The sequence below is a fragment of the Lolium rigidum genome, chromosome 7 (assembly GCF_022539505.1).
Source record: "Lolium rigidum isolate FL_2022 chromosome 7, APGP_CSIRO_Lrig_0.1, whole genome shotgun sequence".
Taxonomy (NCBI): domain Eukaryota; kingdom Viridiplantae; phylum Streptophyta; class Magnoliopsida; order Poales; family Poaceae; genus Lolium; species Lolium rigidum.
In genome coordinates this window covers 182,858,541-182,870,612 of record NC_061514.1, presented here as the reverse complement: position 1 = coordinate 182,870,612, position 12,072 = coordinate 182,858,541, and the positions used below count along the sequence as shown (strand labels likewise).

Here is a 12,072-nt window from a genome sequence, read left to right as displayed (position 1 = left end):
CCCTGAACAGTAACCAGACTAAATTTCATAAACATGAAACAGTAGAAAAATTAATTCGTATTTTCTTGAGAGGTTTACACAATTCGCCTACTTAACATATGTCATACATTTAAGTATTGATATTTATAGCGATTAATCATTATAAAACTAACCGCATGAAACAATCTCCGTTGTCCAATCTACACATTCTAACAAGTATGTATTGTCTAAGGTTAGACAGTAAGTCAATACATGAAGTTTGGTTTCATGTACTCCCTCCATCCCATGAAGGTTTTCCGAGATTTTTCAAAATTTGAATGTATATTAGATAACCTTCATGGGACAGAGGAAGTATATCTATGTGTTTGAACTATATCAGTAAACACAAAAGAAAGTCGAGATGTAGATACATATATTTCAAGCTAAATTTGGGTACTGATCACATATTAGATTTCGCAATATAAACTTCAATTCACCCTACCATTTTAGTACAATATACAAATGTAATATCATGTATAAACCAATCTTCTAGCTCAATATACATACCAACGGACCAGTCGCGAACCTAGAAATTTCTCCAAGGTTGGGCAGACCTTCTTAAAAAAACATTTATTTTTGAGAAAATTAATGTAGAAAGTTTTATAACAACCGACATTGTCCATGGTTGGGCTTGGGCAGACCTTCTCCAATCTTCTAGCTCAATATACATACCAACGGACCAGTGGCGGACCTAGAAATTTCTCCAAGGTTGGGCAGACCTTCTCCAAGGATAGCACATGCAACCGACATTGTTGTGATATGAACATTCATTTCCTCTGCTGATTTAACATCTCTTAACCAACCATAATGGCCATAGTCCAAGACAGCGATCACTGGCTAAATTATGGACCTTAACATTGGACTCAAGACCTATAGGAATAAAAGTCATCCACTGGAAATCCTCCATACCATTAAACCCCTTATGTGAACTCCATGCCTTGTTTCCAGAATCGAGTTGTGCAACCTAAAGACAGGCTTAAGGTACTATTACCACTCGACTTGCCCAATAGCCTCTGCACATGGCATTGCTTTCAGGGTCGTCCAATCTATTACACCATCATTATATTTTTCACGTTGAAGCAATCTGGTAACGCCCACCTCATCACGATAAATACCAGAACTATCCTAGGTAGATAGAGACCACATCATTTCAAAGAGAACAGGCATACTCATCCTTTTGGGCAAGCATCTGGGTTCCTATTGATAATTTTGTCCATACCAGCCCGCAAGACCAGCTGTATGAGAGAAATCCTAGCTCCCACTCATTGCGGGAGCGAAGGAAGCGCCGGAGACCACCTAAGCCATTTTGAACCAGCCCAACAAGGACGCTAATTAGATAGCAATATCAGTCTGCAATATGTATGGGGTTCTATTACAAAGCAATGGTCTTATTTAATTATTTCATTACCTAAAGTTCCACTCCACTAGTTGTTGCTGTCATGATGTAGCGCCAAAGAGAAATTAGCAGAAATCATACCCCAAGATTAATTTTCAGGGACTTGTGCGCATCATTATCAAATATTTGAAGGTTTGAGCAATGTCAATTCACATATATGTTTATACACACATTCTGCTAAAGAGTCACTCGAATATCTTGATTACCAAACAACAAATGTAGCACTCAGTGATTACAATAATAAGTCATTAGGGAGCAAATGTACCTTAAGAACTTGTGGACTGTTCCGATACCCATTGTACTCATAGCATCAGCCAATGCTTGGAAGGACCCAAGCCAGTGGTGACCCAAGCCCTGGGTAGTCGACAACACGTTCATGCCAAGATCCATCAACCAAAGAATACTTGCCCCACTGCCCATATAAGCAAGTGAAGTACATGTAGTCCCTTCTAACTGCGGGATGATCTGGACCAAGGCAACCTGCAAACTGATGTCTATTAAAGAACAAGCTACATCCACCAAGGTTAGTAGTCCTTGTCCATTTCCTCTCCTCGGATTGCCAACAGAAAACATGGTAAACCGGTGGAGAGCACTGCACAGGGACAACAAGCAACAGCTCGCCGCGGCACTCTGCGAGCCAGGACATCGTACTCTTCTGAACTGTCCGTGCACTCGATTTGTCTCCCAAAAACGACAATTCCATCGAATTGTTGTGGAGCTCGATGACGGCAAGGCGGTAATTTGGATAGATCAGCGCATAGAGGGTGTCTTTCACGAACATCAAGCTGTAAATCCTGTAGTCGTCATCACAAAACGCGGCTCGCCACTTAGCATCCCCAATGCGGCAGTAGTAGAGGGCGTGGCTCCGTAGCTCGAAGGTGATGACGAGGTCGCCGGAAAAGATGACTCCTTGGAACTTATTTGGGTGGGCAGGCAGGCGGGCTCGCTCGCCTGTGAGGAGGTGGCAGATGCGTAGGTCTCGGTGCCTGCCGTGGGCGTTGCGGTCTTCGATGGCGACGCGCCAGCCAAAGGAGTAGAAGCGGGTGTAGGAGGGGTCGCGGCCATCTAGGCGCGTGCAGGGGAGGCGGAGGCGGAGGAGGCGGCGGAGGGGGGCGTGGAAGAGCACTTCCGATACGGAGGCCTTGTGGGTGACGAGGAGTAACGGGCACTGGGAGGCGAGGTTGGCCGGAGACGGCGGGAGGAGAGCCCGGTAGGTACGGCAGGCGGCCCTGAGGGCGAAGAAGCCATGGAGGGTCGTCAGGTAGCTGACGATCAACGGGATCAGCTCGGGTGGGAAGTATGGCGACGACGAGACTGTTTCTGCGGCGTTTGTGGTCGTAGAGGAAGAGGTGGTGATGGTGGCGTAGGCGAGGGCGATGACGAACTGCAAGATGTTCGTCTGGTGGTTCGTCGCCGTTTCTGCCAGTCGAGTGCGGAGTTGGGGTCGGTGACCTGGTTGGTAGTGGTAGTGCTAGGTTTAGAGGCTTAGCAGGCCTGTCAATCGCCCGGGCCGGGTTGAGCCCAGTATTTTCTGAGGCAGAATCGCAGAAGGTGGAACCGAATGGACATCAGTTCGAATATTTTCTTCAGCTCCATGACTAGCTCAGATCTCCTCATCATGTTCTAGAAGTTCATCGTGTGCTGTGCAGACAAGGACATGGACATGGTTATCTTGTTCGTCCAGGATGTCCTTCAAGTTTACAGTGTGGACTCGAGCAATGCACGATCTGCTGTCAGTTGTCACCATATGTCCATATTATACACTATATAAAAGCTAAACACTTTTATGTCTCCCTAGCGACTTGGACACTGTAGAAGCGTTAATTTCATACATTTTGCTGTGACCGTTTCTTGACGCGTGTTCTTACTTGGCCAATTTTGTTGCGGCAGATTTTCTACTTCATTTTCTTGGGCGAGCAGACTTACCGGCTACCGGCTAAGGCCCTCCATTTATTCATATGGAATGAGACTCTTCCGGTGATTGTGTTACCATCTATTGCGGTGGAATTAGGTCCAGGCTAACGTGGCTCTATCAGGAGAGACGTGACATTTTTTAGTTAGGCCACAGGTCGAGAGATGTGTCTACGATTTCCTCGACGTTTCCCTTCCTCAGCTCCCGCAGGGCAGGTTCAGAAGAAAAGAAGACCCGCAGCAGAGTGTAATCCTAGGGTTTCCAGCGCTCTTCCCATACCTTCATTCCCGTCGCCCCCGCCCAATCCCTTCGCCATGGCGCAGCATGACGCCAAGCTATGCCAGCCGCAGCGTGGCTGGCGGAAGACCTGGCGCCCGCCACCAAGAGCCACCGCGCGTTGGTGGCAGCCAAGGCAGACGCGATGAGCATCTACTAGCATGATCGGGGATCGGTGGAGGGGACGGCAAGCACGAGCACGGTGGCAGAGTGGAGGCCATCCTGATGTACACTGACGCTGCGACTGTTGCGAGGTCTCTGGTACGCCCAATCGCCCATGGGGTGCCGTGCTGCCTTCCTCAGGCAGTGTGGCTGCAGTCCAGGTTCCCTTCCCTGAGATCCCACCGTTTCCAAGCCAACTTACAGCCAAATCAAGTTGCTTGCTAGGATTTCATGGACCTTAGTCTTGCATCACAAAATTACGAGCCATCTATAACAAATCCAGTGATATGTCTCGGTATGGCTGAGGCAAAATAAGCTGATTGTACGTTGCTGCAATTGCATCTACGATGCCCAATAATATCATTATAAGTCACTCTAATGTTTGCATGGTTGCGCATGATTTACCAGCCACATGGACTGTTGGCCATTTTAGGTGCAAGACTCACCTTTTTTTTTTGACTCCCAGACCTGCTCATCTGCCTTTGGATGCAACAGATAGCTGTCCATGTATATGTGACGGATGTATCAGTTTGTAATCTCTCACATAATAGCTTCCTTCGGCAATGTTCCGATATCCTCTTTCAAATTGTCACTTACCATTTCTGGCACATCATTTTGCTTTGTACGAAAAAGTAAGAATTGAAATTTTTTACAGCCTTTTAGTTGTAGTAAACACACAGTGCAAAGTACACATCGATTTTATTGACCTTTGGTGGTAAATGATTTTGTTCTGTAAGAGAAAATAGATTTGCGATTAGGATAATGTCGGTAAAAGTGAAATGAATCAGACAGAAGGAAAAAAATCGATTGTGCATTTCCTGTAATGTGATAATAGGCTATGGTAAATCTTAGCGGGTGATGCATAAACATAACTTAACCATAGTTTATATATAATTGCTAGGTTCATCTCGAGTGGAGTGTATGCCATCGGAGTTCTCTTTAGACTCTGTTGACTATATATCTAAAATTGCAACATGACACCTGAATACTCCGCGGACAGAAACTCTGAAGGTCAAAGAAATGCAAATACTCATTTTGAGTTTCAGAACAGATTTTTTAAAACAGTAACAATTTGATTATCCAATAGAATAAGTTCAAGTTTGAGTATTGCTCCCTTCGTAACTGTATAAAAAATCGATATTGTTGGTTGCATCTAATCAACTAAATGCATAGGTATTATTAGCTTGCAAATGGGGGCACAAGACATGCACAAAAATCAATTTTAATTAACTATTGTCTTGCTCTTTTTTATTAGATGCTACCGGATGACCATGTTAGATTTTAGATGTTATTCTATAATGCATTCTTGCATTGACATATGGGTCTCTGAACTCTTCTAGCATTGTATGGTACCATCCTCTTCAGTGCTCTGTTATGCCCACCCACTGATGTCTTTGTTGTATGTTCTATATTTCTGCTTATCACTTAGTATCAAAGCTTCGGGACGTCAGCCATCTTGGCGGTTACTATAAGATAGATATGTACAATATAATACAGATATTTTTTTCAATGTAAGAGCTTCTTTTTATGAAGTTAGTTAGATGATATAAGATAACTTGAAATTTGTTGTGCCATTTGGTTTCTGCGTGTTGCAGAGCTGCAGGATGTACTATGATGATCACGACAACATACTATATGTTTATGTTAAATTTGTTGGGAAGACAAGATACAGGCGTCTGTAGGCTACCTATTTGAGTCCCATTCGTTTGGTGAAGAAAGTAGCTCATGGTACAATCTACATTTATGTCATGTTTTCTTTTTAACAATGTTTTTTTTCACATATTAGCCCGGCTGCCATTTGGTTTCTGTGCATTTCAGAGATGCACGATGTACTATGGTGATTACCACTAAATACTTTATGTTTATGTTAACTTTGTTGGAAATATAAGATACAAGCTTTTGCTATCAAATACTATATGTTATTCCTTCTCAAATTGGGGAAATGTGACCTACCTGCTTTATTGTCCATTGTTAAACATTTCACATTGCTTCAGGGTATTAGTATATGAGAGTCCTTTTTAAGATTGCGAGATTTGAGATTTGCCAAAATTGGTATATTCTATATCTTCATCACTGTTTGTTTGATTTGTAGTCCGCCAGTGTGGTGCTGCAGTAGCAGTGTTCATGTTGTACTCTTGGCATGTTTTTGCTAAGCAACAGTAGTTGCAAATTAGAGGTATTATTAATTTCGTAAAATTACTTCTGTTATAGCCATCTTCCATGTCAACCATAGTTAGTGCTGATCTGCTATAGTTCTTTCTTCTATGTGACAGGTTGGGTACTTGGATTTTTGTGCATATGTTAAACAATGGTCTCAAGCTGCAGCCAGATATAGGTGACCCAACTCTATTTTATGAGATTTCCCTTCTGTACAATACAATGATTTTTTTCTAAAAGGACATTACAATGATTCTTTTTTCAAGAAAGACATTACAATGCTGCTATCGATATTATCTGGTCCTAGGCTGTTTTCATACGCAATGTACAGTCAATCACGGTGTTTTGAAAGCAAAGTAAATATATCTCAGCTCCAGTAATGTCTAATTGGTGGTGTCATCTTTATTTCAGGTGGATTCCTATTGCACATCACAATTACTGCTAACTCATGTTTGACATTTTTCTGCAATTTTTTTGGAAGTGAGCACACTACCGAGTAAATTACCCTCGCCATTCCTTCCTGGTTTGCTTCGTTTGTGCATCTGTATTTCCGTACCGAAGTTAGATACACGCGTGTAGGTTAGAGCAACAATCCAGACTGTATTATGGGAAGATGTCTCGCATCCAAGTCACCAGTGGAAAATCATATATCACTTGGATTTCGTCTTTGTCGATTGTGAGGTATCCTACTTAGCACTCACCCTGCTACCGACTGCAATAAATACCTAGCTAGACAAATTTAGTTACTGCTTTTAAATGAGAATTCCATTGTGTCAAAGAATATAGTCTCCTTTTCTTTCTAAGCTCATTATAATCCATTTTGATGTATGGCAGCCACTTGGCCCTGAATGCGGCATTCTGGCCAAAGAGAAGGTTTAAGTTTGAGAGCTTCTGGCTCAAGTTGGAGGGGTTCGATGAAGCGGTGAGGGAAGCCTGGGTTTGTGACCCTGCTATTGTACACCCCTTCCGGAGGTTGGATGCACTTTTCAGGAATGCCGCTGAGCACCTGCAGTCTTGGGGGCAAAAGAGGGTGGGGAACATTAAGCTAAACATTGCGAGTGCCAACACCTTGATCCTGCGCCTAGATGTGGCCCAGGAGAGGCGCATTTTGACCCCCATGGAGATTTGGTTGAGGAGGATGCTTAAGCAAGCCATTCTCGGGCTCGTTTCGCTAGAGCGGACCATGGCAAGACAAAGATCGAGGATCCGTTGGTTGAGAGAGGGTGATGCCAACACAGCGCTTTTCCATGCAGTTGCTAATGGGAGAAGAGTAAAGAATCACATTGCTGCGGTAAAGGTTGGGGATGAGCTTGTTACGGAGCAGGGTCTGAAAGTGGAGGCCTTCACAGAGGCATACTCCCAGCTACTTGGGTAGGTCCAGACGAGAGAGCATACTATCAACCTGGACGAGCTGGATATCCCAATAGCTCTTATTACTTCCTCTGTTTCAACGTCGTGGGAAAAGTTAGTCTTTCAGTAATATTTATAAAAAAAGTTAAAGCACCTTTGCGAATATGTGCTTACCTCCTCCCCGAACTACAATACTAAGTTAAACAAGCAGTTTTATACAAGTAAACCAACCACTAGAAAGTAGCACGCTACACTCTTGCACATACATGCTTTATCATTTTCATTAAGCCGATAGGTATATTTGATTGAAAATATATATTCCGTTACTCAAGTCCATATGAAATATTTCCCTGTGTTTTAAGGTTTTGTTCCTTTTGTACTGTATACGATTTCTTATTGTGAAGTACATCTACCTTCCTCATGAAACAAAATCCGACCTTGATCAATAAATGTTACAGGGAAACACAATGGATCTAAAAATTGGACAAATATTTATACTGCTGACGAAGACAAAATAAAAATCGCTGAATTTATGCTTTTTCAGTTCCCATGGTGTAACACTTACAGGCAAAGATGAGATGCTCCTTGTGAGTAGTACTATGGGTCAAATGGATTACGTTTCGTTTGACATAGCAGCCATTGTCGGTGTTTTCGTAACCGACGTGACACCCAGCTATCTAGAAGTTGCTAACATAACGTCATTGGCAACTGAACCCAGAAGTTGTTCTGTATCAACTCCGATTTTGCCAGCAAATGGTGAGCGACATGTACTCACTGACCCAACCAATGATCCTTCAAAGGCAACAAAAGATGCTGGAAATAGGCATGCCCAGCAAAGACATCATGGGGACTGCTCACTCAGGTCTAAGCGAGGTAAATGCTGTACACATGAACTGTGGTGAGCTATACCTGATCCTACACCAATAGGTTATCTCACATATTGAAATTTTCTACATACAAGGAAACTAGCTCGAGAACTGACGACAAGCAGAGCAGGAATTCAGACGCAGTTGCTGGATCAGCTAAAAACGGGTACTGTCCATCTTTATACCGAGTATATGCTTGCAACACTGTCTTAATGCATGATCATTATCTACCGTGCCAGAAGGAAAAAAATCCAAAGAATTGCTTTTGGCTGTAACTTTCTGATTTACATCTACATTTTTTATTGGCATATATTGGCTATGACTCTTGCTCGTGTTTTGACTCAGGTTTCTACTACTTTTATGCCTGCTCATAGGGATAGTGCAAATTGTGTGTCTGCATCTTCCATTTATCCTAGCAGAATCTGCTTATTGTTTGTTCTTTTTTGTTTTTGTTTATGTGGAGTTGTATGCCATGAGATTGGTTCGTTGTTGCCTCTAACTGAAGACCATGCAGCTCGCCTCGGATCTTGGCTTCCCCGCGGCGCCCTTCCTACCAACCAAGAATGTCTTCTCCGACAAAAGCCAGAGCTTGAAGTCCCCTCTGCCGATTCTGCACTGATGTTGACCTCCCCGCGCCATCCTTCGCACGAGCCAAGACCAATGCTGTCGCACTTCCAGCACCAAACAAAAAGAGGTCATAATCCTCTCCTCCGAGGAGGACAACAATGCAGGTGTAGCATGCATCCTAAACATGGAGCAATTTTCTTATTATCCTCACTTATATTGCCAACTTTATTTGACTTCTACCAAATGTATAGACTTTTTTTAGCTTCTACCAAATGTATATACTTGCTATACTGTATTTCGCGATTGTCACCCTTCCAACCTGCCACTCTTCAAATCATCAAACACATACACTCAAAAGCACCTAGCACAAACTCTCCATGCTAAGAAGGTGCTACCACGGGCGCGGCGTGCCGCCGCGCCTATGCATCCTAGTCTCACTTAATTGACGACGGCGGCCATGTCGTGCAGGTGGCATAGCCCCAGCACCCGACAGGAACACCAAGACTTGAGGCCTTGAGGGTTCCCAGAAGTTCTGGCACGCCGAGAATGCAGGGCTGAGGGCTCAACTACGCCGTAAGTCAGCACAACACTCACTTCTGTTAGAATTCCCGATGATGTTGGTACAGTATTATTTTCTGATCAAATAAGCAATTCCGGCTGGCAAATATACATGTACCAGCTCGCCGGTGTTATTGCCGTCGAGGTCACCGACCAACCGAAAGAAAAACAAGTCTGCTGAGGCAACCGCTCAAACATGCTCAAACCAAAAAGAAAAAAGACGATACATACCCACAAAGAAGGGCTAATCAACGACTGGACTGCGAAGATATGCGACGCCAACGCCAGAAGGTCCTCCACCATGCCGTCCAGCTGCCCTCTATCACGCATCCTACTGAGCGGGTATACCACTACTGCAAAAACGTTAAGAATTTGAAGATAGAGTCAGATGCCCGCCGCAAGGAGATTCGCTCGATAACCATCTTATTGCGAATCGTCCAAAGAACCTAGGACATTGTGGCAAACACCAACCAGAAGAGGCACCTCCTCTTACCAGTTTGCCCGAGTTGTCAGCAACTCACTGAGGTCAAGGGTCGTCCCCAACGCCTCACCAACAAAGCTCCAGAAGAACTGTGTCGCAGGATAGGTGAACATAATGTGGGTCCACTAGTAGAAAAAGGGCCTTTAGTCCCGGTTCATAACGGGATTTAGTCCCGGTTGTGCAACCGGGACTAAAGGGTCGAGACTCCCCCCCTTTAGTCCCGGTTGCTTACGAACCGGGACTAAAGGTCCATCCACATGGGTTCGTGCGTTCGGGCGAAAATGACTCCAGGTGAATTTTTCTAATTTTATTTTTTCTAATTTTTTTCCACTCTGATGTGGGCATTACCCTTCGGGTAACTAATGTTGCACTACCTCTTGCGGCCCAATCACGGGACCATGAAGGCACTCGATGGCCAGGTGGGCCGCTATGTCGGTTCCTAAGAAGAATTCTTAAAGAACAAGGCAGGAAGATGAAGAATACAAGGAAGTTTAGACCTAGGACTCTTTGTAACCTAGTCGTACCCAGACAGATCTCTCGAGACCTGGCTCCCAATATAAGGACCAGGAGAGGGGCTGCCGAGGGACACACGCAATCAAAGTAATCATAGCCACCGCAAGTCTAGAGCTAGGTCATTACAGAACTTAGTCTCTCGACGAGATCACAGCCGAAACCTTCGGCACCCCATTGTAATTCGATATTTTCATAATCAAGATCAGACAGGCAGGACGTAAGGGTTTTACCTCATCGAGGGCCCCGAACCTGGGTAAATTGCTCTCCCCGCTTGTTTGATAACCGATGTCTCGTGTCATCCTACATGATTCCATCAACCCTAAGCCCCGTACGGAGGGCATTGCCGAGGAGTACCCTCGACAATTGGCGCCGTCTGTGGGAAACCTGTTGGCACAAGATCCGTCATCGGCAGATTCGGCCATGTCATCGGCAGCTTCATCTACACCGTCAGCATCACCACCGGCCCCTTCGTCGCCAAACTCAGGGGATTCGATTCGGTTCCTTCGAGTTCACCCCGCACAGTGACTCGTCTCGCTCGACCTTTTCGGATATGCAAGGAGGTTTGGGCATGACGTTTGGAAGCGTTCATTACAACGTCAACACGGAAGGGATCCTTCGGCTGCCTGAGCCATTCATCTCCGGATCAGCCAGGAAACCATCTCCATCAGTCGCGAGATCGATTGCGTCCTCGTCGGTCGATCTATCGGCCGGTTTGACAGACTCGACGAATTCTTCTTCACCATCGATCACCCGGTCAATGTACTCTATGTCGATTGGATCCGATGATTCAATGTGATCCGATATGACTTCATACTACTGCTTAAACTGTGATACTAGGCACGGATTAGGATCGAGTGATACACCGTTCATATGCAGCGACAGATACTCATCGGGAGAGGAAAGCATCGACATCGCCATCAAGATGACCACCTGGAGGGCGGCGCATCACCAAGTCTACGCTACCCTCAACGCAGGAAATGCGGCAAACGGAGGAGGAGGAGGAGACCGCACCCCCCGTTCTAGCAGGCGACGTAACTATGAAAACAGCGCCAGTTACAACAATAGTTATTATACTATCGCAGAGGAAGAGTGGGTAGCAGCTCGAGCTGCCGTAATCAATAATACACCGCTTCCTGTCGGAACTTCGGTTGGAACTCTCAATGCTTATCGTTCTATTCTGGAGAAGAATCGGGAGCGACTATCAAACAAGAAGGACACCCTCGACCGACATCTACTTGCAGCAGATCAATCTAGTGAACGATGGAGGGCCTCACGAGGAAGCGCATCTCGAAGCAGCCAAGGTGCAGGGAAGCATCGATCAAGATTGTCTCGACTTTCGGAAGATGATGCTAGAGAAATAACGTCAAATCTATCCAAGTCCTTCATGACCACATACACTGCGGGTATGTTGAGATCAAAGACCGTCGAAGGAGCAACCGCTAACCTAGCGGCATACTTGATCAACCAGTAACCAGCACCCGAAGGTCCAATGACCCAAGCTCATCGGGGTGCCTTGGAAAACCTCGCAATCCTTGGAGATAAACTGGTTGCACGGAAAGAGAAATCTACACTTCAAGCCAGCGGTTCAAGGCACCGTTCGAGGGACGCTCGGGATGAAATTACTCAGAGCAGGATCGACAGAGCCAGGCGATGGCGAGCGGCAAGGGAAGAATACGACAGTGCCGATTCCGAGGAAAGCCAAGAGTACGACGGCGAGATGAGGGGAGCTGATTGTTTAAGCTACAAGATCCGCGAGACAATGCCGCCCAAAAGATTCAAACCTACTCATACTGATGTCGCTAAGTATGATGGCAAT

The 12,072-nt window shown here is 45.1% G+C and overlaps 1 protein-coding gene across 1 annotated transcript; it reads right to left on the bottom strand.

The window, feature by feature from the left end:
* Positions 1-1,724: 1,724 nt before the first annotated feature.
* LOC124672356 lies at positions 1,725-3,642 on the bottom strand. Its single transcript, XM_047208595.1, has 2 exons — positions 3,606-3,642; positions 1,725-2,833 (listed from the first exon to the last, which is right to left on the bottom strand). Exons 1-2 carry the CDS (start codon positions 3,640-3,642, stop codon positions 1,725-1,727), a joined length of 1,146 nt encoding a protein of 381 aa, XP_047064551.1.
* Between the last annotated feature and the right edge of the window lie 8,430 nt (positions 3,643-12,072).